This window comes from Cupressus sempervirens, chromosome 8 (assembly GCF_028749045.1).
Source record: "Cupressus sempervirens isolate cs-2001-9-10 chromosome 8, ASM2874904v1, whole genome shotgun sequence".
NCBI classification, from domain to species: domain Eukaryota; kingdom Viridiplantae; phylum Streptophyta; class Pinopsida; order Cupressales; family Cupressaceae; genus Cupressus; species Cupressus sempervirens.
This window is the reverse complement of record NC_143125.1, coordinates 151,441,213-151,469,061: the sequence shown is the minus strand read 5'-3', so window position 1 is coordinate 151,469,061 and position 27,849 is coordinate 151,441,213. Positions and strand designations below refer to the sequence as shown.

General features: G+C 36.1%; 2 protein-coding genes across 3 annotated transcripts in view; both read right to left on the bottom strand.

Moving 5' to 3' along the window:
* Positions 1-27,849, bottom strand: part of LOC149542002 (transferring glycosyl group transferase) — a 79,824-nt gene that overhangs the window by 37,875 nt on the left and 14,100 nt on the right. The window lies entirely within an intron of this gene.
* On the bottom strand, positions 13,166-16,376 carry LOC149542003 (uncharacterized). Its single transcript, XM_089796504.1, has 6 exons — positions 15,637-16,376; positions 15,193-15,491; positions 14,653-14,999; positions 14,332-14,555; positions 14,034-14,221; positions 13,166-13,939 (listed from the first exon to the last, which is right to left on the bottom strand). The coding sequence occupies exons 1-6, from the start codon at positions 16,374-16,376 to the stop codon at positions 13,326-13,328; spliced, it is 2,412 nt and encodes an 803-aa protein (XP_089652630.1). The 3' UTR covers positions 13,166-13,325.

Sequence of the window (27,849 nt, the reverse complement as noted above, 5' to 3'; positions counted from 1 at the left end):
AATCATCTTTGAAGAGAGATAAAGTTTGTTTGTGAAACTTACCTAAGTTATTAGTGTCGTAAGATGCACTTCAACAGGTGTAAACTAAGAGTAAGAATGTTTAGGGTCTTTTTAAATTGGCCAACAGATAAGGGAGATGACTGTCATTAAATACAATAGATGGGTGAGAAGCACACCTTTGTCATAGGTAAACTAAAAGATGTTAGTGGTGAAACCTGAGAGTAAGAGGGTTTAGGGTCTATAATCATCCTCTAACACTGACATGTGTTGGCATAGTGAGAGTCAGATGGATACCAAAAGATGGGATAGGGAATGCATATTTGAAAGTGTTATTTTATCAGGATCACATGCAAATATATTAACATTGCCTCTTAGGTATATGTTTTTCAATAGCAGCAATTTCACTGTTAATTATATTGAGGAAGAGACATGGAAAGACATGTCTATCCACTATAATCTAATTAATATATAAATATAAATATACACATTTTAGTCTCATAGTTTATCCAACTAAAGCTACCAAACATTAACACTCCCTCTTAGCTAGGGAGGATAAACACAAGTTAGATATTACACCATTGGTAATTTTGGTAAGGACACATACAAGGAAATATTTGATCAGAAGATTTCCACCATTTTGATATCACAATTGACATTATGAGTACTAGCCTTCAGAATAGTAACATATGATATTCACCAAATACTCTAAATAATGGCCTGCATAATACCAACATATGATATTCACCATGTATTCAATAAGGTAATGGTCCGCAGAATATCAACATATGATATTCATCATTTTGATATCACATTTGATATCATGAGTATTGGTCTTCCAAAATATCAACACATGATATTCACCAAATACTATTTGAGTAATGGCCTCCAAAATGTTAAGATGCAAGATACTCACCAAGTACTGTGAGTAATGGCCTCCAGAACATCAAGTAGCATGACATTCACCAAGTACTTCGTGTAATGGCCGCCTAAACATCAATTTGCATAACACTCACCATATACTCAAAAGAAAATGTTAACAAGGTATGTGCACACGCATTCTCATAATGCATACCATATAAACATCCACCAAGCTAAAGTATAATCTATCATGATCTGCATAGATATCCATAAGATATCCATCATAATAGAAAATTAAGTTATTGTAAGATCGTCACCTTTCAATAACTTTTGCAAATGCAAGAGATATCATTTGGAAGTCATCACTTCCTCATGATGTACACAGGGGGTAGGCTCATTAAAATCATATTGTCACACATATGAACTTTCGAACTCCCTTTGAATATCAATCATCTGAACTCCTCATCCAATGATGCTTTTGATGGAGCATCAGACTCCCTCTGAGTCTGATATGAATCCTCCTTTCTTGCAAGAGCGTCCTCAGAAAAGATCAAGGCAAATAGCTCTTATAGTACATATTGAAATAAAAGAATAAGAGAGAGACTAACATGATACTCAAAGATAATAAATAATTTTGCATTCTTATATACGATTTCTTCAATATAATATAGATAAATATCTATGTATGCATAAACTTTAATCTATATTTTCAACATATTACTGTGAAAATAATTATTCCATTTAAATTCTCAATGTTCAATCATATATTTCTTTTGATATTCATATATCATAAATATATATATATATATATATATGAAAAATCATATAATAATTTCATGAGCTAATAAAGATAGCTTTTTCTATTTAATAAAACATATAACTTATAATATCACATACCTCACGTGCCTTGCCCTTATATTTTTGGGTTTATTTGCTCATTGTTATAAGGTGGTGTTATACTCCTTTGATATCATGTTGTTTGAATCAAAATGCTCGTCATTTAAATAGTTTGTGATAACATGCATGGATCGGTTTCCAAGATTTGTACCTTATCAATTGCATACACTAGTGGCTGCCTCTCATAAGCAAGAGGAGCTATGTGCTATTACAATGGTTTGGATTATTATTCACGTCCTCCACGACTAAATCAATGTCAGTTTTGTCCACTCTCCCCACCAAATTGGTTGTCAAACACAGTATGCACTATGTATCAACTCCATCTCCCAGTGATATCCTTACATTGACGATCCACTGATATCCAAAGGACAGTGGACCAGTAACCTGTTGGGTTTCTAGATCAATATGCATCAAACTCTAACAAGGCTTATATTGAGCCTGTTCAATTCAGAAATGACTATGGGTCAAATCTTTCACTACCAAATCAATTCATTGCTGCATCCAATGCAGCCCCTCACACATCTTGAGAGGTGTAAATTATGTGATTTCCTACCAATAGGAATAAACCAGTATTTGTGAACAAGTGCCAGAGCCTTCAGTCAAATATAAAATTCCATGCTTCCCGCATCCTTTGCTTGAATGAATGTTTCAATCACTCCTTTTCGAATCTATTGTGTTTGTTCTAATATATTAATAACTCTGTTATTATTACACAATTTGAGCAAAGTCTTCGTTATTATACATTGCTAGGACAATATCAGAAGTTGCTGAGTATTTCTCACTGATGAAGATGTTAAATATTATAAAGTTGTAATAGAAGTCAATGTGCCCTTATCAACGTAGAAGACTATGTTTTGTTATCACCGTAGAGATCTAAGTAGTTATGTGTTATGTTGATCTTTACCCTATGAAAGCTCATCTTGTACATTCAATTTGACAGACAGACTCTACAATCTATTCATTGCCGAATTCTCTGCAATACAATGATCGAAGACTGTTATTATGTACGTGTTCTCTGTTTGTTGATTTCTGCATTTCATAAGCAATCCCAGAAAACATTTAGACAAGTCAGCACCCAAGCGCGAACAGGCAACACAACATTGATCAGAGGCACTTCATCAGGCATTAAGATTAAGCAAATGCCCCACCATTCAAATGCCAATTTGGTCTATTCACGTCGTGCTTTACCATTCTCCCAAACAGAAAGAGATTTTTGCAGGTGAATCTAAGCTTCCCTTCCAAACAGAGAAAACCAATATACATTTGCAGCTTGCCTTTGATACCATGTTATTTTATCAGGATCACTGCAAATGTATTAACATTGCCTCTAGGGTATATGTTTCTCAATAGCAGCAATTTCACTCTTAATTATATTATGGAAGAGACATGGAGAGACATGTCTATCCATTATAATCTAATTAATATAACAAATGATAATATAATATCTCATATATTTTTATAAATGTATTATATCTCATACTAATATATATATATTAGCCTCATAGTTTTTCCAACTAAAGCTACCAGACATTAACAAAAAGATTTTGATAGAAATATCTGTGGAATCTGCGAAACAACCATCCACACTTACTATTGGAAGGGTGCTATCACTTTCCAAGTTGTTAAGAGTTAATACTTATTGTGGCTTTTGAAGTAAATTGTTAAGGTGGAGGAATGTAGAAAACCCTTACTATTGTTGAACTCTTCTAAGCCTAGACTGTCCAAGTTTACAAAGGAGAAGCACTAACACACAAACATCTGCATTTGAAATATCAAGTCTTTCATTTTATAAACTTTGCCAACAGCCTGGGACTTATTTCATCCTAGCATAACAATTTGCATATTCCTAGGGAGAAAAATCAAGCTGATATAAAACTTTTATATTTGTAGGGATGGAACATAAGGTTTTTCGTGGCATCGTTGTCACAAAAGGAATCAAATGTGTCTCATCCTCCTAGAAAATTTATGATTGGACCTCTAGAAGTGCTGAGATGGAGAAGTACAACCTCTGACTGGGGGTTCTGAGTGTGCTGTTTGAATAGTTTAGATAAGAAAATCATCTTCCCCATGATGAACTACTGTCTGGGCAGCAGAAAATATTACTTTTTTAACTCCTATCAGATTTACTTATTTCGATTTTTCAGACATTCAAACAAAAAATTTAAAAGTAATGAACATCCTCCTGTATACTGCAAAGTATTTATGAGTGGTTGAGTAACAGACTTTGGAAATATTTCTTGCATTCATAGAAAGCAGTTAATAGGTGGCATCCAGCTGAGTGTTGGAGTAAATTGTGGTGGGATTGGCATTCTACTCCACATATCCAAACGTGTACCCCTCCAAACTGTGTGGAGGAAAATATTTTAGAAATTATTTCACTAACATCTTATAATCCAAAATCTTGTTTTCACACAATGAATACCTTTGCATAATACAAGGTGATATGTCAGTGTCTACTTGTTTGACATGACACTGGAGGCAAGTTTGTTTTTCTGAGTTGACAGATTCTTGTCTTGTGGTGTGATTTTCTCCAGCAGTTGCCATTATTGACATCGTCTAGGCTTTCTAAAACCCTCTATCTTTAATCTGCGGCTAGCATTTTTACATTTCCACCATATTTTACAGTCAAAACTGCAATTTTTTGGGTTTTTCAAAAATGGCTAGGGTTTCTTTCAAAACTCTCAAGTCCTTTATTGTTTTGAAAAAGTGCTTGCAAATTCTTGATGGGTTTTTCGAGATCTCATATAGTTCATCATTGAAATTTTCTAGGTACCTCATTTTCCATGTAATTGGAATTTTATTCTGATTTCAGAATCTTTCTAGGTTTTCTAAGATCTCTTCTAGGTCTTCGTCATATTTTTTTTGGTCTTCTGACAAGTTTGTCTCAAAATCTGTGCCTTGATTTTTGTGCCAGCAGATTTGAAATCTGTGCTTGTCTCAATGCATTGAAATTTGTGCATAGAACTTTGTGCGATCAGTATCTCCATAGTCTCTAGTTTTTCGTGTCTCAAAAAATGTGAAGGTTCCATTGACCAACATCATGTTGGAAGGCAAACAGCATTTCAATGGCAGATATTGTTAGACCCAATGGATGCTGATGAATGAGAAGAATTGCTTTGACTAATCAAGTGATGCTAATGAGAAACAAGGTCAGATAACCGAGCTATGAATTGAGTTAGATCAGTTGTTATGTTGTCATTGATGTCAAGATGATTGGCAATATTGATTCATATAAGTTGCAAATCATCTTAAGGATGTGGTGTTGAATAGAGAAATGAATGGTGAAGACGAGATGAAACGAAGAAGTGATGTTAAGTATGTGAACTTAATTAGGCAACTAATGAATTGGTCTCTGGCAAGATAATAGCAGTTTGATTGTTTTACATGATTTGATGAAGTGTTAAGATGATGCACCAATAGGTTATTTTGGTTAGTACGAAAGGAATGAAATTGTAAAGTGAACAGTTAAGGAATCAATGAGTTGCACCGAGATAGAAATGGTGGCCGATAAGAGGAGGAAGGTTAAGTAAGTTGGAGAACAATGTTAACTGAGTAGAAGATGTTATCGAGCAAGGATGGTTGCCAAGCAAGAATAGTGTTAACCAAGCATAATGTTAATCTAGTGATGGAGGTGTTTAGTGAAGCAAGAACACAGTTCAGTAAGAAAAATAGTTTGTCAAGAGTTGATTAAGCGAAGACATAAAGAGAAGATCCAAATTGTTATTTAATGATGTTATGCAGTTGACCATGTTTAATATGTTTACCGAGTGAATTTGCTGATAAGTTTGAGTTGTGAAAAGTATTGAGAATAGTTTTGAAGGACCAGAGGATAATCGATTCAAACCCCCCCACGCCCCACGCCTTAGTTATCTAACTATTGGTATCAGAGAAAAGGTGCTTGGAGGAATAAATTTGAAAGTCTTAAGCTAAAAATCTGAAGATGTATAAGAGAGAGGTACCCAAATTCAATAAAGAGAACTTCCCTTCGGGACAATGTAGCATGTAGTATGATCCATAAATGTTCTTATTCTCTTGCATCCTAATGATGGATCATGTAGTATGATCTGAAGTGTTGATGGTAAAGAATTCTACACAATCGAATCGAGAAATTAAAATCTCATCAGCATGAGACTGTACTTATCTGGAATTGGAGACTATGCATTATACTACCTAGACAATCACTACACATCGTCACCTCTTGGACCAATGACAGTTGAACGGATGAGAGAAAAGAAAGAAGTAAGAACACAACACCCTGATGATAGAGATAGCTTCTTTCCTAACTAATGTTGAATTTGATGATGTCAAAGACTGCTACAACAACAGAAATGTGGGACAAACTTACACTTGTTCATGGAGGAGATCAGAATGTATTGAGGGCAAAAGTTGAAAGTCTTAGAGGAAAGTTTGATGACATGAGAATGCAAGAATGCAAGAACGTTGTGCAATACAGTAACAGATTCAAGGAAGCTGTAATGCTATCAAAGAAGCCGCTAGAATCATATGTGAAGAAGTTAAGGTAAGTAAAGTTCTTAGAACTCTATTACGCATCTAAGCTATTAGAGTTTCTGCTATTCACGAATTGAGATCCATGCTAGGTAATGTTATTACTCTTGAGACTTTGGTCAATAGGTTGACTGCATTTGAGCTTAACATTTTGATGATTGTTTACCAAAGATAGAAATTGCTTTCAAGTCATCATTAACCATTCGTAGTTCAAGAAATGAATTCTCATTACAGTCAAGATGAAAATGACTATGAATCAAAGGAGAGAGAACAAGAAGAGCTAGAGGCATTGCTGGCTAAAAGACTAGCGAGAGGGAAAGGAAAGTATAAAGGTAAATTACCTTTGATCTACTTTAAATGTAACAAGGTTGGTCATATTGCATCTAGATGTCCTAACAAGAACAAGAATAATAAGAATGACAAAAAGGAGAATAGATACCAAACAAATAGAGATTACAAGGACAAAGGAAAGAAGTCTTGTTACCTAACAGAAGAAGATGACACCGAGTATGAAACTGATCAAGATGATTGTGAGGAAGTTCTTTATGTTGCTATGAAAGATGACTCAGAAGAAGATGAGCTATGAAGATGAAAGACCTCTCATTTCTCAAGTTAGTAAGAATGATACATGGATTATCGATAGTGGTTGTTCACACCATATGACTTGTGATATTGGAAAGTTTGATAATATAGAACATTATGATGGAGGATTTGTAAAACTTGGAAATGATGCTCTATGTCTTGAAAAAGGAAAAGGTTCCATTATGTTGAATGAGATAAGATAAGATAATAATATTAATGTCCAACAAAAGACCACCAAAAGGTCTACGGGACTGGAGGATTACAACAAAAAAGCTAACAACAGGAGCACCAAATGGTGTCTGAGAAAAGCGTACAACAAAACTAAGAAAAAGAAAAGATACAAAGAGAGAGGTCAAGACAAGGACTAGGAGTCCTTTCTTGGCAAAAAGAAATCACTCACAGAAGGATACGACTCCAGATGGATAGAAGCTCTGATCTGTCTCTATGAGCTCGTAGAGGAGTGCCGCTAGTGCAAGAAGCCGATACGGGGACTGGTAGACCTAGAATGCCCAAAGAGCTGGCAGAACTAGACGACCTTTTCGCACCACATAAAGGAGATAAGGGTGTGAAAAAGGCAGTAATGAGTTGAGTAGATGTATGTCGGTGAGGAAGTAGTGACTATAAAGTGCTATCATGGAGTAGGGTGGCCTCCTAAAGATAGAGTGCAAGACACCGCTGGTCACTATGACTAAAGAAATCTGAAAGAGAAAAACAATCCCGAAACAGACAATAAAATCTCCCTCTGATCTCATAATAGATAGGGCAACAAAAAATAGTGTCTTTGTTTCGACCTCATCTAAAGTACACAGCTTACAAATTCGCTCTCCACTATCAATATGAGGGTCGATCTGAGCCCTAAGACAGTGAGAACCAACTCTGAAGGACCCTAGGGTGATATGCAAGGCATGAGACCACCGCGAAGATAGGTAACTAGGAAAAACAATAATCCCATCACAAATCTCCAAAAAGTGCTCCCCATAGAAGGTCATCCTCGGACGTAAGCTAGCAGGCAGGTTAGTCCAAGTAAAGATAATGTACTGTCTGTAAATATCTAGTCTAACATGCTCATTCAACTCCTGCTGTGAGGGATAACTTGGACGAGGTATCCTGAAAGTGGTGTCTAAAGCAGTGTTTCTCAAGCGTAGCAAGAGAACCCATACCGTTATTAACTCTAGATTGAATCGCCAGTCTCATACTGAACCGAGCTCTAGAAAACTTCACCCCCAGATACATGTAAGAGGAAGTGATCTCAATCTCCTGTACCTGCAAAAAGAAGTGAATATGAGAAGTCTTTAAGCAATTAAAGATCATAACCCAAGTCTTACCCAGGTTAACCACAAACTGTCATTGATCACAAAAGGAAGCCAAACCATCAAACAGCCTCTATAAACTTTCTGGAGAAGAAGCAAGAAGAACCACATCATCCATGAAAAGAAGAATGGAGATCAAAACCTGGTGTAAGTAACAACCATCACCTGGGAATGATGACTTCAAAAGGAAGTCCTCAAGCTCATCAATATATAAGCCGAACAATGTAGGGGAGAGAGGACAACCTTGTTTGACCCCAATGGTGCTATGGATCAGATCTAAGAAACCCTCAGGGGTCCTGAATCTACCCACCACAATCTCATATAATCTCATAATAGTAGTAAATAGCATCTCAAAAATCCCAATCTCCTGAAGCCTCTCAAAAAGAGCCATCAAGCCTTGTAAAAATCAACAAAGCAGCAATAAACTTTCATCGATCTATGTCTAGCCTCCTCAATAATAACCTGTAAAGTGAATATATGGTCCATGGTCTGATAGTCGGCCCGAAAACCAACCTGCCCTCTAGCTCTACAACCTTTCCTATCAAGCTCGCTAGATAACATAGCATTATGAGTTGTCGCATAAAATTTCGCAAACGTGTGCCCAATCATAATGGTTTTGTAATTCCCAGGATCAGAGACAAGACTAGTCTTGTGAATAGGGTAAATCAAATTCCTGGACCAAGAAGTCGAGAACCCAGTGCACTCGAATGAAAAGTATAAAGAGCTAGGGGCCCAGAACTGAGGCACCAAACTTGATGAGTCCAGCCTGGAACCCCTCCTCATTCATTGCTCTACTACATCTCATGGATCTGATGGCCTCGTAAATGCAAGAGGGGGTGAGCAAGTGGCAAAAAGGAAGCAGAATGGGGTGGATAGAAGGTTGCCCCAGAATGTCATAAAGAGTCATGGTGTGAGAGGTGAGGGAACAAAAGTCAAGGATGGAGGGCAGAGGGGAACAACGGGGAAAAATGGTGCACCAAAAAATATGGGAGTTGCAGACCAACGTCAACATGGAGCAAAGGGATTTGCATTGGGAAGCAGTAAAGGATTGTTTCTTACAGCAAAGAAAATAAAGGTAAGAGAAGCGAAGGTAAGCAAAGTAGGGGGAGTGGGCCTCAAAAGCAGAATGCATTGAGCGATGAAAAGCTTTGCAGTCAATATCGAACCATTGGTTCATAGAACAAGTATTACGATGTTTGCTGTAGAGGGGAAGTGAAGGACTGAGGTATGAAAAGGATGGCAGACTTCCAAATGGTCGTCGTAAGCAAGTCAAACATGGAGGTCTCACAAGAGTCGGTAAAACTTGCAGGATTGAGGAGTCTCAAAAGATGAGAGGAAAAGAGCTCACTATCACTGTCGACGAAGCGAAAGCAAATGGGGGAACGAGGAGCAGCGGCAGAAGATTAGCTGTGAAAATACATACTGGGAGCAATGACTAAAATACAATCTGTTGAGTGTGGCTCAGCTAAATAACACTCAAAACAAGAAGGTGAAGATCTATGATGATGTTGGAAATCTGATTAGCATTGGAAAACAAACAAGAGGTAACTTATTCTATCTGGATTCTATTGAGGACACATGTTTGATTACAACGATTAAAGATATTTCGCTATGCCATAAAAGATTTTGTCATGTGAATTTTGATAACATAATCAAGGTTAGTTGGAAGAAAAGGAGAGGTTTACCAAGCTTAAGCAAACCTAATAAAGTGATGTGCAAGCAATGTTGGTAAAATGACTAAGTCAAATTTTAAAAGCAAGTCTTACTCATTTAATGATGTACTAGAGTTGGTTCATACTGATCTTTGTGGTCCTATGAAAGTTCAAAGTTATTATGGTGATCGCTATTTCATTGTATTTGTTGATGATTACTCAAGAATGATGTTTGTGATGTTTTTAAAAAAAAAATTTGATGCATTTCAAATGTTCAAATTGTATAAGGCAAGAGTTGAGAAAGAAACAAGTAAGCAATTGAAGTGGTTAAGGTCTAATAGAGGAGGTGAATTCATGTCTAATGAGTTTACTGTCATTTGCCATGAGAATGGAATTAAAAGACAACTCTCTGCACCGAGGACTCTACAACAAAATGGCATAGCTAAAAGAAGAAACAGATCAATAGTTGATTGTGCTAGAACATCGTTGATTAAGAAGGAGGTTGCACAAATATTTTGGAAAGACACAATCAGCACTGTTGTCTATACCCTCAACCAAGTACAACTGAAGAAAGGTACAAACAAAACACCTTATGAACTCTGGTACGGGCGTACCAAATGTTAGCCACATTAAAATCTTTACAAGTAGGTCTCATATTCCGAAAGATGCTAGGATTGGAAAGTTTGATTCTAAAAGAGATGGTGGTATATTCCTAGGTTACTCTACATGAAGCAAAGCTTATAAATGTTTGAACAAGGTTAATAACAAAATGGTGGAAAGTGCAAATGTAAGAATTGATGAGTTTGCAGATAAGAGTGATGAAGAAAGCAAAAAAGAACTAGAAGACTATCAAAGACTTGTATATGTACAGGAAGGTGCATCGAGTACCATACCCGAGCAACAAGCAGCTACTACCAAGTGACCAATTAAACCCCCACCAAGTGAAGATGTTGAAAAACAAAGAACTGAGCCAATTTTAGCAAAGTATGTCAAAAGTAATCATTCACAAAATCAAATAATTGGAGATAAAAATACTAGAATCATGACAAGAAGTAAGCTAAGAGAAAATACTTGTTTGATTTCTTAATTTGAACCTGGAACAGTCAAAAATGCAATGAAGATTGGATAAATGCAATGAATGAGGAAATTGATCAAATTGAGAAAAACAATACTTGCTCACTAGTACCAAGACCCAAGGATAAGAATGTCATTGGTACAAAGTGGATTTTCAATGTGATAAGGAACAAAGCTAGGCTAGTGTGCAAAGGATATGCTCAAGAAGAAGGAATTGATTATGGTGAGACATTCGCTCTTGCTGCTAGATTAGGTGTGAGAACAATACTTGCACATACTGCTTACAAAGGACTCAAGGTTTATCAAATGGATGTGAAGTTTGCATTTCTAAATGGAATTCTGAAGGAGATCTACATTGAGCGACCAAAAGGATTTGTGGATCAGGATCAAAAAAAAATGGTATACAAAGTACACAAAGTTTTATATGGATTGAAGCAAGCACACAGAGCATGGTATGAAAGATTACACTCATATTTGATGAGAATTGATTTCATAACTAGTGATAACAGTAATGTGTACTTGAAAAGCGAATCTAAAGATAAGATCTTAATAGCTGAAATATTTGTTGATGATATCATATTTGGAGGACATGAACTAATGTAAAGATCATTTGCTGATGAAATGAGAAAGAAATTTGAAATGTCTATGTTTGGAGAGATCAAATTATTTATTGGATTGCAAATTCAACAAGTTAAGAATGGGATATACATAACACAATCCAAATATATCAAGGAGATTTTGAAAACCTTTGGTATGGAAGAGTCAAGACCAGTTGGTACACCAATGATCAAAAAATGTAAACTTTCAAAGGAAGGTGACTCTACCGAGGTGAATGAAACACTTTATAGATCAATGATTGGCAGGTTATAGTATCTTGTCCATAGAAGACCAGATATTGATCATACTATTAGTATTATGGCAAGATTTTCTTCTAATCATAAAGAAATACATATGATTGTTGTGAAAAGAATCTTTAGATATCTTAAAGGAACAGAGCGCTATGGTTTATGGTACAAGAAAGATGGACATTTTGAGTTGAGAGTTTATTATGATGTTGATTAGACAGGCAATGTCAATGGCAGAAAAAGCACAAGTGGAGGAGCTTGCTTTTTAGGAGAAAGATTGGTGGCATGGATAAGCAAGAAGCATAGTTGTATTTCACAATCTAGTGCTGAAGCAGAATATGTAGCAGCTGCAATCAATTGCTCTAACATTGTGTGGATCGAACATTACTAGAAGGTATGCAAGAGGAAGTAACTGATCCTATAAAAATTTATTGTGACAACACATGTGCTATAAACATTTCAAAGAATTTAGTGATGCATGCAAAAACAAAGCATGTATCAATCAAGTATATCATTATTTGAGAGAGCAAGTTCAAAAGAAACAAGTAAGGCTAAAGTATGTAAAGTCAAAGGAACAAATTGTTGATATATTTACAAAACCATTACCTAAGGATATCTTTTAATATTTACGAGGTAAACAAGGGGTAATTCCCCTATCTAATGTTCACTAAAGGAAGATGCGCGTTGCATCAATTCATGCTTTATCAAAACATCTATTTGTGATTTGCTGCAAGAGTTCACTCTTTAGGAGTTGCCTAAAGTTGTGAAGAAGGTGAAAATGATGTAAGGGAACAGAAAGCAAGGTACAAGGTACAACTACATGAAAAAAGACTTTACAACAAGGTTTGAAGATACCTTTGGCATTGTTGTCAAAGGGGGAGTGAATGAGAAAAAGGGGGAGTTGAATGCTAAAAGGAGAAGAGTATAATGAGAACCTGAGAATGAGCAGATATAAAGAAAGAAGAAGGTGAAGGATAATCAAAGGGAGGAACTTAATGATGAAGTAGAGGTGTTGAGAAGTGTGTTGCCAGCAAACGGGGAGATGTTGAGATGGAAGATGGAGAATATGAAGTAAAGAAGCTAAGATGCTTAAGCCATGGAGAGATTATCCTAACGGCGAGAATCTGATAATGAGAAGTGTTGCCATTAATGAAGTTTGGTATTGGATGGTATATTTCAGAAGTATTAGAGATATTAAAGCGTTGTCATCAATGCCAAAGGGAGAATTTGTTAGACCCATAGTTGGAAAACTCGCCAAATGCAAAAACTCGCCAAGCCCCCCAAAAGTTTAATCGGGAAAAACTCAGCGATTTAAAAAAAAAACTCGGAAAAAACTCGGGAACCTAAAAAACCGCTGAAATTTAATTAAAAATACATTTATTTTGCAAAATTTAATGAGAAGATGAATCTAATAAGTTAATTAAAGACAATACAAAAGAAAGAAACAAAGTTTAGATATATATAAATGCATAATGCGTACAAAATTGCATTCTCATGCAGAATGCTCATGGTAGGAAGCAAAATAGTAAATTACTAAATAGTTTCAATCTATCAAACTAGAAGTAAATACTAAAAGTCTAAATACATCAATACAATGTCAATCACATCTTCCTCTTTCCACTTGCACTAGCAGGAAAGCGAGGGGGTCTAGTCCTAGAAGAAGTGCCCCGCACTGGGATAGGGCGTGAGCTGCGTGACTGTGAACTCTGTGGTTGTGCCCCCTCGCTCGACGTCCCTACTGACTGGCTCAGCATCCTAGAAGAGGATGCATCTCCTCCTAATGGTAATGCCTGATCCTCGCCTGAATCATCATCATCCTCGTCCTCATCCTCAATGTCATCCATAGTGAACTGAAAATCAGTGTTAGCCTCTCCCTCCATGGCCTGCCTCTCCAAATAAGCGATCTCATCTGGTGTAAACAATGGACTTGGCTCCTGTGCTGTCCAATCAGAATAAGGATCTATCTCATCTAGATCAAGCGGACCAGGTAGTTCTAAGAGCTCTGCCTTTTTTATGCACAACTTAAGATTATAGTGCACATAAACAAGATCATTAAGCCGTTTTTGAGTCATTCTGTTTCTTTTCTTTGTATGGATGGACTCAAATAAGCTCCAATTGCGCTCACAATGGGATGAGCTACAAGGTTGGGATAGGACTCTGAGAGCAAATTTCCTTAAATTGGGGGTATTGCCACCCCAACTTGCCCACCAAGCATCTGCAAAACAAAATTAAAAAAGTTATAAAGCAATAAAAAAAAATCAGAAGCACAACTTATCAATTAGCAAAAGTTTTAAAGTTTGATGCTTTACCTGGTGCTTGAGTAGATCTTGCTCTCTTTGCTAGCATAGAAGAGAACAAAGGACCCCTTGATTCCACATAGATTTGTTGTTCGGTCACAATAAGGTCTCTCTCCTCTTCACTTGATATCATTCTCTCAATGCATTTAGAGAGACCTTCCATGACCTCTCCATTAGAATCTGAGTAGGAATCATCAGCCCTAAAACAAATAGAAAATGATATCAAGTCTTACTGCACAACCTTAAAAAGTAAAGTAAAATAAAGACTTATTAAAATTCCAACTTCAAGGACAATCAATTATCATAGTACCTGAATTTGGGATTGAGGAAGTAGCCTGCTGCATGAATAGGTTGGTGGAGCATATTGTTCCACCTCCTATCAATTATTTCCCAAATGGAGTCAAATCTGAGACTGTCCCCATGATAGTAACTTCCAACAGCCTCTTTCGCCCTATCCATGGCCTCATAAAGACTTCCCATTGGGGATTGCTGCCCATCACATGTGCGCAAGACTAGAACCAGGGGCAGAGACATCTACATTTGAAATTTGAAAAATACAAATTAGTTAATAACATAGTAAGTTATGAATTGATAATGAAACTTGAATAAACTAAAAATATAATGAAGTTACCTCCACAATCTCCTTAGCCTTTGCAAAAAAGCTATCATCAAAGACTATTCGTGCCACAGCCTCTCCTTTGGGCTTCTTTGAGTAAGGTGAAGCAACCCAATCAGCACACACAAACATTTGCTTCAAAGCCAGTATGTGGTCAAGAATACTTTGCAACGTCAAGAAGACCGTTGCAAACCTTGTCATAGCAGGTCTCATCAAATCTTTGCCTTTAGTGGCTTTTCTCATCAAACTGAGAACCCATGGGTGATTATAGATATATTTCGTGACTCGCCTAGCATCTTCCACAACTTTACTCACCCAATCAAGTTTTCCTATGTCCTCCAAAAAAAGGTCAAGGACATGTGCTGCACAAGGTGACCAAAAAAGTGTGAGATGCCTCTCATGGAGGATTCTACCTAAAAGATTAGCAAAAAATCAATAATCAGTAACAAACTTTCCATATTTAGTATTTACAAATTACATCAAATCTAAATTGAATAATACCATAGCATTACATTCATGATTCATATTGATTCAAATATAAAAAATTAAATCTACCTGCTGCCACATATGCTGCTGCATTATCTGTGATTATTTGCACCACATTCTCTATTCCCACCTCCATGACAACATTCTCCAACATTAAAGCCAATGTGGCTGCATTTTTCACTTTGTTGGAGGCATCGACAGATTTCCAAAACACCACATCATCTTTGCAAGCAATCAAGAAGTTAATAATGGTTCTACTTCTTCCATCTGTCCACCCATCAGATAAAATGGTGCAGCCATACTTCTTCCACTCTTTCTTTTGGTCTTCTATCAACAATGTTGCCCTACCAACCGCTTTGTCAAGCAACCTACAAAATTTAGGTGTAATATTAAATAAAGTGTAAGTGTTAGTAAAAAATTAGGAAATAAGTTATAACAATTAAGATTTAAAATATAACAATGAACTAAAGTGAATCACAATTATTTACAATTACTAAATAGTAAAATACTAACCTTCCACTCATATCCTTGCGATTAGGCGGCTTGTACCCTTTGCCTGATATTGTCATTGCATTCACCATATTGACCCAATAGGGACTATCAGCGGCATTCATTGAGATATTGTTAAAAAACCAAAAATCAGCTGCTGCAATATCAGTTTGCTCATGCACCTCCTTAAACCATGCAGTGCCCTCTAATGATGGCTGTGCTCCAGGTGTGTTCCTGAGCACAAAATAACCACCTATCCCTGATGGGGATCCGGATGGTGATGATGAAGAAGTAGGAGATGTAGAAGAAGTGGAACCGGTAAAAGAGAAATTTTGTTTGCGGATCCGTGGGCCACGAAGAGATCCTGGTATGTTCTCAAGTGCTTCTTCTTCCTCTTGCATATCAAAAGGAGCTCCTTCAAATTCAGCTATGGCTGCCCTCATAGATAATTTTTCCCTCTCCCTATTCAATTTTTTCTCTTCAACAGCTGCAAGTAGGGCATGGATGAATCTTTTTTCTTCATCAGTTACCTTGAGACAAGGATTTGAGTCATGTTTCTTTATGCCTGCAAGGTGGTATTTGAGGCGGTTTATGCCTCCAGAAATAATTCTCTCACAGGGAATGCATATCACCTTCCCAATATCATTTGGACTTGGAGCTTCATAGGCATACCGCCATGCCTTATCTCTTGCATTTTTAGGCCGAGTGCCTATATATCTAGATGGGCATGGTGTTTGTGGCCACTCTTCTTGCGGGTTTGTCATGTTTTCTTAATGCTTGTCCACTGCCCTACACATAAATAATTAAATTTATAGAAAAATGAATAAACAAAGTTAGAACTTAGAACTTAGAAGCTAGAAGTTTAGAACAACTAGGGTTTCAACTTTCAAATGATTTGAAATCATTTACAAACAACAACAAAAACAATAAAAGCTTTGCTTAAAACTATAAAAAAATTTCAAACAATGATAAGATGAACATACCTGAAAAGAAATTTCTCTTCTAAATTCGGTTAGAATCCTTCAAAATCCACTCCAATCTGCCTTTAATCACTTGCAATCAGCTAAAACCTTCTTTGCTCCACACAAATGAAAGAAACAATGCAAAAAACAATGCATTTTGACCTATTTAAGCGTCATTGGCCGCGCGTTCCTTGAACCGCGAGTTTTTTACATTAACTTGCCGAGTTTTTGATTAAAACTCGCAGATTACTCGGCGAGTTTTTGGACTCACGCCGAGTTTTTTGGCAGGCGAGTTTTTGGGCGATTTACTCGCCGTCCCAAAATATTTGGCGAGTTTTAAAAACTCGCCGAGTGACCGGCGAGTCTTCCATCTATGGTTAGACCCAACTAATGCTGATGGATGAGAAGAATTGTTATGACTAATCTAGCGATGTTGATGAGGAACAAGGTCTGATAACCGAGCTATGAATTGAGTTAGATCAGTTGTTATGTTGTCATTGATGTCAAGCTGATTGACAATACTAATTCATGTAAGTTGCAAATCATCTGAAGGATGTGGTGTTAAAAGAGAAATGAATGGTAAAGATAAGAGATGAAATGAAGAAGTGATGTTAAGTATGTGAACTTAATTGGGCAACTGATGAATTGGTCTCTAGCAAGATAATATTGGTTTGATTGTTTTATGATTTGATAAAGTGCTAAGATGATGCACAAGTTTTTTTGGTTGATAAGAAAGGAATGAAGTTGTATAGTGAGAAGTTAAGAAATCAGTGAGTTGCACCAAGCTAGAAATGGTGGTCAGAAAAAGAAGGAAGGTTAAGTAAGTTGGAGACCAAGGTTAACCGAGCAGAAGATGTTACTAAGCAAGAACGGTTGCCGAGCGAGAATAGTGATTACCGAGCGAGATTAGTGATTATTGAGCATAATATTGACTGAGTGATGGAGGTATTCAGCGAAGCAAGAACACAGTTTGGAAAAGAAGAACAATTTGTGAAGAATCAATTAAGGGACAATAGAAAGAGAAGATATAGACTATCTAGAAGACTCTCGAAGACTCTCAGATGAGGACAAAGTCTATTAGTGAGATTGACAGATAAAATTGCCAAGGTAAAATCAAATGGTAAAGATTCAAGATGTGTTTTGAGATCCAAGAAAATTAAGTTTCAAGGTGAAGCTATAGTTGGCATGATCCGTAAAATATTTTACCTAGCGTCAAGTTCAATGAATCTAAGTTGGTAATCGATCGTGTGGATGAGAAGAATTCATGGAAACCCTAATGAATATGTTTAAGCAGGAAAAATTTGTCTATATAAGGCGAGGACAAGAAGGCTAAATATGTTGGTCAAGTTGTTGAATAAGTTGATAACCAGAAAGAGTAGAAGGGCATACTAAGTAGATCTGAAGTGTGAAATGAAGTGAACTAATGGAATTAGTGTGATGACCAATAAGTAAGGAAAAGATTTGAGTGGAATGGAGATCTGAACAAGCAAAGGCAGTTGCATATTTATCAAATCATTTCACTATTACTTTCTAACCATTGTTACAGAAAATCTCTTAACCGAGTGGATCTAATAGTCTTATTTGTAAATTATTTTGTAAGGTGACATTCCAGTGAATGTTTTTGAGTCCTTTAGATAGGTCACTCACTAAAGGGTGATAAGGTCTAGATGATCTTTGGTGTGAATCCCCTAACAAGGTCACATCTAGAAAATGTGTATGTAACCTTTAATAGAGATGGCTCTTAACCGAGCTTACTTCAAACGAGTGAATTCTTTTTGGGTGACAAGTCCTAGGTGGTCTTTGGCCTTATTGGGTTTCCACATTAAAATATCGGTGTTCATGTGTATATGATTGTTTTACATGTTATTTCAAGTTTGCATGTGAACATTGTTATTTACTATTGTGACTCGGTTGATCAAGTTTAATATGCTTATAGAGTGAATTTGCTAATAAGTTTAAGTTGTGAAAATCATAGTTGGAAAACTCGCAAAAGCCAAAAACTCGCCAAGGTCTATAAAATAAATTTGGGGAAAACTCGGCCAGTTTTCAGGAAAAACTCGACAACTTAAAAATTGCTTAAATTTATTTGGAAATGCATTTTTTTTGTAAAAATCGATGAGAAGATACATCCAATGAGTCAATAAAAGAGAATACAAAAAAAAAAAAACAAGCTTAGTCTAAATATGTTTAAGCATAAGTGGGTACAAAATTGCATTCTCCTGAGGAAGATTCAAGGCTAGAAGCAAAATAGTAAATAATTTTTGTAAACCTAAAAGTAAATGCATCATTCCAATTACATCTTCCTCTTCTCAGTTCTAATAAAAACTAAGGAAGAGATAGTACTAGAGGGTCTAATCTTAGAAGTTTGCACTGGCCATGATTGTCTTCTTGCTCGGTATGTCTTACTCAGTTTGTTGCTTGTCCTCAATCCTAGATATAGGTCTGCCTCTAGCTTTTCTTGGCACTAGCAATGACTACTCATTCAACTGAATGTCATCCAATGTGAAACCAAATCCATGCCTTCCTCCATAGCCTGCCTCTTCAAATCATTGATGTCATCCTCTTCAAAAAGTCTATTCCAAACCTGTTGCAACTATGCTTCAAACCCGCCTCAAGTCTGCTTCAAATCGATCGAAATCAGTTTGCAAGTGTTTGGAAGACTTTTCCCCTCTCAATAAAATACAAGTGAAGAAATGAGAAATGAAATTAATCTAGGTCATTTGTTGCCTTGAACTTGTTATATAACCACGACCGAGTTTTTAACAAAAACTCAACAAGTACTTGACAAGTTCTTGCTAAAAATTCTGCAAGTTTTTCGCCCCAATAAAAGTTATAAAAACTCGCCAAGCCAAAAAACTCGGCCATATTTTGCAACTTAGAGAGTACTCTACCAGCAGTCCATCTATGGTGAAATGTATTGAGAATTGTTTTAAAAAACTTGAGGATAACTGATTCACCCCCCCGCCCCCCTCAATTATCTAACTAAAACTACAACACTTGGAAGCAACGAATGATGACCATTTTTTAATATCATTGTCTTGATAAGATCGTCTTGGGCACCCTTAAGCATCCAGCTACAGCGAAACCAAATCAAGAAAAGTTTGATGGATGCAATCGTGAAGTTGTCATGGTCGTTAAACTTTATGTTACAAATGATCAGCTTCCATAGGTTCCCTCTGGAAAATCAGCTGCTGAGATTTGGGAGCACCTGAAGGCCTCGTGTGAAACCTCTGATACAAGCAATGCATTCTTTTTAAAGAATAAACTTTTCTCGATCATGATGGATGAGAGAATGTCCTTACAAGAGCATCTGACGAAGATTAAGGACATAAGTGATCAGTTGGAGGCAATTGGTCAGAAGATGGATGAAGAAGACATAATGGTTATTACCTTGAAACATCTTCCAAGGTCTTATGAACATTGTGTTGAAACCCTCAACATTACTTCCACGAATGTTGATCTGAAGTTTCTAGATCTCCGTACCAAGATTTTGCAATAGGACGATGGAAACAACAGTTTGGTACTAGTTCTTCCTCATCTTCTACAGAGAAAGCTTTTGCAAGACACTCTCAGCCAAAAAACAAAGGTCAACCTTCATAGCAGAAAGGCTCAGGTCAACCTCAGGACAGTTCTAAGAAAAAGAACATACAATGTAATTACTGTCATAAATACGATCACATGAAGAAGGGTTGTCGTAAGTGATTGGCTTCTGAACTGAAGGAGGAGAGAGGGTCTCAGCAGAAAGCACATATTGCCAAACACACTGAGTAGAAATAATCTTCCTTTTACGCCTTCATGGCTAAAAGATTTGCAAATCATGTGAAATCTTGTGCCTAGTACATTGACTAAGGTGCTTCGCATCACTTTACTAATCGACATGACTAGTTCACAAACTTCTCTCAATTTGCTGACCTAGTTGTTTTTGGAGAAGAATACACCGTTGTTGGTAAGGGCGCTATTTAGGTACATTCTAGTAGGAGGGATCTCATATTGCTCAATGTGTACTATGTTCCTAGCATGGAACTAAATCTTCTCTCAATCAGTCAGATCATGCAACATTCTCCTTAGCTGGATGTTGTATTTAGCTCACACAAGTGTTTGATTGTTGGTCAGGAGACTCACACTACTATAGTTGTTGGCATTAAGGATCATGGTCTTTACCAACTTGTGGATATTGGTGATTTTCTAGAGTTAGCCATGGCAAGCAGAAGTTCTTCCATCACTAGTCTTTCGCATCAAGGGTATGGGCACTTAAGTGTGCACTATCTCTCTCAGTTGGCTCGAGAGGGACTTATCGCTGGTTTACCTAAGATCTAGACTCAGCATCATTGTGTTTGTGGAGCTTGTCAGGCTAGGAAGTAGCACAAGACACTGCTCATGGATGGTGAACCATGGCGGCCTCTACGATACTTCAATTGGTTCATGTTGATCTTTGTGGGCCAATGAATACACTTTTTGTTATTGGTTGCAGGTATTTCTTGCTTTTTGTTAATGATTTTAGTCATAAAATGTGGGTGTCCTTTCTTACACAGAAATCAGATGTGTTTGTTGTATTTCAGAAGTTTAAGGCCTTGGTAGAAAAAGAGTTTGGTTGTTGTATAAATAGTAAAATACTCTTAGGTCAAATAACAGGGGGAATTTTGTTCTACTACATTCTCCAACTTATGTGATACACATGGTATAAAACATCATTTAACCACACCCCACACTCCTTAGCAAAATGATGTTGTAGAGCGGTGTAATCATACTATTGTTGAGATAGCTCGTTGCATGTTAAAGTATAGGAGTATTCCTAATAAGTATTGGGCAGAAGCAATTTTCACTGCAGTCTATCTCCTTAATAGGTCCCCTACATAGGTTGGTAAGGGAAAGACTCCTGAAGAAGTTTGGACTGGTCACAAACTTAGGATCAGTCATCTCAAAATCTTTAGCTCTTTAGCTTATGTATGGATTCCAGATGCCAAGCACTCCAAGTTGGATTCCAAGAGTCAAAAACTTATGTTCATAGGGTATAGTGCTAACCATAAGGCTTACCAATTAATAGAAGTAAACCCTGATCGTCTCATCTTCAATAGGGATTTGTCTATAATGAAACATGTGGAACGTTTCACCCATCCTCATATGTGTAGAATTCTAAGGATCAACCTTTAAAGGCTTTTGATTTGGGTGTTCGTCTACGATAGGTCTACCTGATGAAAGGGATGATGCAAGTTCTGAGTTTGAAGATGCTCAACCTGTGTTTCCTCCGGATGATGGTAATCTTCCACTTGATGAACATGTTCTGAATCCAATACCAGTTCTAGCTCCTAAATCCAATGTTGGTCCTTCTATTCTCTAGCCTAAATGGTGGGCTAAGATTATCAGTGATCTTCATCATGATGAGCTCATTGAGGGTAGATCATCCAGAAACAAGAGCAAACAGCAGCATACAATTAATTTTGCTCTCATGGCCAACATTCACAATGTTTATGTAACTCAAACATATTCAAAGGCTAAAGGGATACCTAAGTGGGAAAAGGCTATGGAAGCCAAATATCAAAGTCTTCAAAAGAATCACACTTGGTCCTTTATGATCTTCCTTCAAGGATGAAACCCATTAGCTGCAAATGGGTTATAAGGTGAAATACAAAGCTGACAGAACCCTTGAAAAGTACAAACCTTGTCTCATTGCTAGGGGGTTCTCACAAAAGGAATGCATTGACTATGAGGAAACTTTTGCTCCTACTACCAAGATGAATACCATCCGGCTTGTCCTTGCCTTAGCAGCCCAGTTTGGTTAAAAAATTCATCAGATGGATGTTAAGAGTGCTTTCCACAATGGTGAGTTGAACAAAGAAGTCTATATGACTCAGCCTCTAAGGTTCAAGGTTGTCAGTCAAGAACACAAGGTGTGCAGACTAGTAAAATCACTCTATAGCCTGAAATAAGTTCATCAGGCTAGGTATAGCAAGCTTGATAAGTGCCTCATAGATCATGGCTATCAGAGATGTCCATTTGATCCTGATTTGTATGTCAAACAAGTCGGTAATGAGATTTTGTTGGTTGTTGTCTATGTTGATGACCTGATCATTACTGGCAGCTCGGTACACTTGATTGGTGAGCTCAAACAGAGTTTGTGCGACTCATTTGACATGACAAATTTGAGACTTCTCCATCTTTGTTTAGGTGTTGAGGTTTGGTAGACAAGGAGCAGTATCTTCATCTCCCAATCCAAGTCTGCTCGAAGTCTTCTGGATAAGTACTAAATGCAAGATTGCAAACTACCTCTGCACCCATGGAAAAAGGGTTTAAGTTGTCAACTAATTTCGATTCACCTATAGTAGATGAATATTTGTTCAGGCAACTAGTGGGTAGTCTCATCTATCTCACTGCCACTAGACCTAACCTCAATTATGTAGTGAGCTACATTTCACGCTTCATGATAGCCCCCAAGGTTGATCATTGGGTAGTAGCAAAGCATGTGCTGCATCATTATGTGAAGGGCACTTTTGATTTTGGACTCTTGTACACTTGGATTTAAGATCCTAGACTTCTTGGTTACATAGATTCAAATTGGGTAGGTTCAGTTGATGACAGAAAATCAACATCTGGGTATGTGTTCAATTTGGAATTTGGTGCAATCACGTGGACTAGTAAGAAGCAGCAGGTTGTGGCTCTCTCCTCGACAGAAACAGAAAATCGAGGAGCTATTAAATGAGCTTGTGAGGCAATTTGGCTTTGATGAATGCTTGTGGATATGCAAACATCTCAAGCAGGTCCGGCTCCTTTGTTTTGTGATAATTAGGGAGTTATCAAACTTGCCAAGAATCCAATCTTGCATGAAAGAACCATGCATGTGGAAACTCATTGTCACTTCATTCCACAACTTGTTGAAGACAAATCCATTTAGTTGTTGTATGCTCCAACAACGGATCGGACAACATATATCCTCACCAAGTCCCTTAGTCCAAATAAGTTTGTAAAATTTAGGGACTCTATTGGTGTTGTTGATAAATTGAGCACTAAGGGAGGGTATTAACATAATGTTTTATTAATTATTTTAATGCTCAATAATGTACTTTATTATAGTTTTAGATGATAAGATTGTCTCTGATCTTATCTACAGTTTCTTTTTTCAAAAACTTGCTTATTCTATAAATATTGTAAGCTTGTTTATTGAGTGTCTTTGCTCATTGCTAATACATCAAATAATTTACCAATTACTTGCGTAATAATAAATAATTTGTTTGAACTCCACAATACCATTGTCATTAGAAATTGCCAGAAATTTCAAACATCTGTTTTTGCATAGAAACATTTTGAAGTACAACTCAAACTTACAAAAGAATGGTTGATGTTTTAAAATGGATCACCTAATTAACAGAGAACGTTTTATACTTTTTACAAAATTTAGGCCATCCACTAGGATCCTCATGTCACATGAGAAGTTCATTGTTACTGTTTGCCTTCAAAATTCAAGGTTAATAAATCCTGCAATTTTGTATAAGCTAGAGACCAAATCAGTCTCTTAAGTTAAAGTCTACCAAAAATTATCTTCCCCCCTTACATTTCTATGATTTCTAGTTTTATGGCACATCTAAGAATGGGATGCCATTATTTTTCAATCATGGCACATATGGAGGCTTCATTCATTATTTTGCAATATCACATTCTCAACATATCAGACCAATGTTTGGGTTGCCTCAATGTCATGGAAATCATTTTATCTATAGATTAAGAACTTATTTTAGTTTCATGTTTAAAGTTAGTAGCAATGCTAAATATCAGCATGGATGTGGCTAAACCACAATCAAAAAACACTTGATAACCCTTTTTATAATATATTTGAGGAAATCTAGGACTCAAGACTATAATGGATACGGTGAGGTCACTCGATATTGAGCATCAAATCTCCTTAGACATTGGATGAAATAATGGAATTTTGACATCAACTAGTGGATTTTCATTACTTAATGGCAATGACAATCACTTGCAAAAATGTGTTCCAAGACATTCTTCTTATGCTTCTTAAACAATATTGAATCTTATCCATAAGTATACACAGAAATAAATTTGTACAACTAAGAAACATTTCAGTCTATGCACATGCATTCATAACTCGTAGTTACAAATTCGTCAAATGCTCAATTGCATCCTTGGAAGGAGGACTTCATGCTAAGCCATCATGTAAATGATGCTATACAACATGTACTTACAAAATATTTCCTTTACCCTGAACCATTTATTATTCCTCTTGGCTATAAGTGGCTCTTGCCATCCATATGAGGTGTACCTAGTGAAAAGTCCTAAGGAGAATAAACAAATTACAATTTTAGAAAGGTTAGCAGTTCATATAATAAATTATATATTAAATATACTAAGTATACATCTTGAAAGATTTGAGCAATACGCAATGCACAAAGCCCAAAAAATACCTGCATATAAAAACCTGTCACAGAGAAGAAAAAGACAAGAGGAGGCAAGGGTTTGCTCTGAAAATATGCAAATTGCATTCTCAAAAAATGAAAAGATACAAGATACTTACAAACAATCTATCATTATAGAAGGAGTTTGAAACCCGAAAAGGGTAACCTAAAAGGTAAATGCTATTTAATAATTACTAATTAATTATTAAATGAGAATACAAAAGGTGTATAAAGTGAAATCTTAAGAAGGGAGAAAAAGGTAATTTAATAAAACACCCCCCTGAAGATGAGCAACAATGCGGAAAAAGCAAGGAAACTACAATGCAATGCGGATAAAAAACTTGGATCCCGACAACAAGGCCTAATGAGGTACCCAATCACAAACAAATCTCTATGAAACAGAGAAATAGAGAAAACCCAGTGGGAAAAACTCTACTCCAAAAAGAGAGAAAAGAATGCATAAATGAAACATCTCAAGAGAATCTCTCAAGACCATAAGTACAATGAAAGCCTCCATGATAGAAGCTTGAGACTCCACAGCCCCTCCAGAATGGTAGAACTCTTGTGTCGATAAACATACCAATGTGGCTCCAATCTGAAGGAAACAAAGACAGTGGACAAGGATGATAAAACCCATGTATGTAAAGTGCAACTAGAAGTCCTAGTTGATGCTCAAAGGAGAAAGCGTGAGAATTCTAAAATGGAATCTCCAATGGAGGTGGAATAACATGTGTGTTGAATCTGTCATCTCAGAGGAGATGTGTGTCCTCTGATATATCCTCAACAACTGCAGTAGGTGGCTCAATGACTGAAGCTACAATAGTAGGCAATGCTGAAGAGTAACCATGCGCAAGAGATGGAATCTGAACAAGAGGTGGACGTGTAGAAGTCACAACACTGGTCTTGGGGACATCACATAAGTTCCGACTTGACTTCACCTCAATAGACTCTCATAAAAAAAAAAGTGTAGTGCCTGCCCCTAGTTCACATTTCTGTTATCATTGTTGAACTCTTTTAGGCCAGTTTCATGCTTAATTTAGTAGCATTACTTTCAGATTATCAGATATTGTTTTACATTCAGTTTATTATACGATGAGATTACTTTGTACTCTATATTTCATGTATGTTTGATAATTATTCAGTGTCTTCAGTTATTAATGATGATTAGTTAGATGGTTTATTATCACATGTGTTTTCTTATGGATACTTACCCCATACTGCATGTGTATGGTGTGCGTGTTTGTCTTCTTTATGTATGGCGTTTTTGATGTGGATAAGGAAGGGAGTCGAGATCTACACGATGCACCACTTCCTGCCATTGCCTGTTTAGCTTAGAATATTGTGTCTGTACATGTGTGGATTTTATGCAGGTTGCAGGTACTGGATATCGACTTCCCTAAATTGCCAGGATGAGCGTACACCATCACATTATCTCAATGGTAAGAGAGGGAAGATAAATTCTTAAGTCCAAATCCCAACCCTTTAAGCCATTTGTCCTAATTGAAAATTAGGACAAGTATCTGAGTCAAGCACTCTCTAAATGCATTGAATGACATTAATTCGTGATTATAACCCTTTTTGTTTGATTTGGTATGTGTTTTGCTATGATGGGTTTTTTTATGTTGTTTTATGAGTTTTTGGTGTATTTTCTATTAATTAAGTCTAATTAAAAGATTAATTAATGATTTAATTTAATGAAAAATTATTATGATATATTAATATTCAATTATATTTAATTAATTGAGAAATTAATTAAATAAAAAGAATTAAATTTGGAGATAAAAGTTGTAAGTATAAATTTAGAATGTGATAATATTTATTTAATTTAATAATAATATATTTAGAGTTCATTTTTAAATAAATGCTAAATATTATTGTTATTTAAGTTAATAAATATTTTATCAATTAAGTTTCTAAAATAAATTAAGAAGTGAAAAGATATTAATTTATAAAAAGATTCAAGTTCGCATGAGTTGAAAATAAAAGAAATTAATTAAAAAGTTTAAACATGTGAACTTAATAAAGATATTTTAATAAAGTGCGTGCATGAGATTAAAGTAATAAATTAATTAAAAAGAAGCCAAGTGAAAATTAAATAAAGTAATTTAATAATTCATTTCTCGTGCATGAAAATATAAAAGAAGAGATTAATAAAAGTTAATTTTAGAGTTAACTCTGGTGAGCAAGGAGTCCTCTCGGGTGAACGCACAGTTAGTGCCCCGATTTGAGGAGAAAACTCCTTATTATCACTTGAGAGTTCATTTTCGAAACACACGAATTTTGGGAGACGAATTTTGGATGCAAATTTTGGAAGCGAATTTCAGAAAGAGAATTCTGAGAAAATTTTTAGGGAAAGGTTCTTAAAGAGGAGCGAACTCTCTCACAATTTTCGGAGATTGAGTTTTAGCATCAGGCTCAAGTAGGGTCTTGTGTTCTGATCACTGATTAATTACGCAATTTTCCTTTCCTGTCTTCTTCATGTCTATGGATTGTTAATCCAAATTCTCTGTGATGAAAGCTTAAACATTTCAATATTGTAAATTATTAAATGCTTGTCAATATATTCGGCATACATAGAGATTAGAAAAGTGATTAGGAATCCTCGTTCACTAGATTAAAGAAATCAAGGATTTAATCAGGGAAGGGTTGAATTTTAAATTAAATGAAAAATTTTGAAAATTCGAATGGTTACAAATATCTTCTCTATCAAAGTACTGATGAAAACAATTTCAAAAAAATATATATTAAAAAGAAAATTTTATATATATATAATAAAAGAATAATATTTGAATTAATTTTAATTTTAATTTTATACTGTTTGAATTAATTTTATTAAATTTTAATCAAATTAAAATTAAAATAAATAAAGT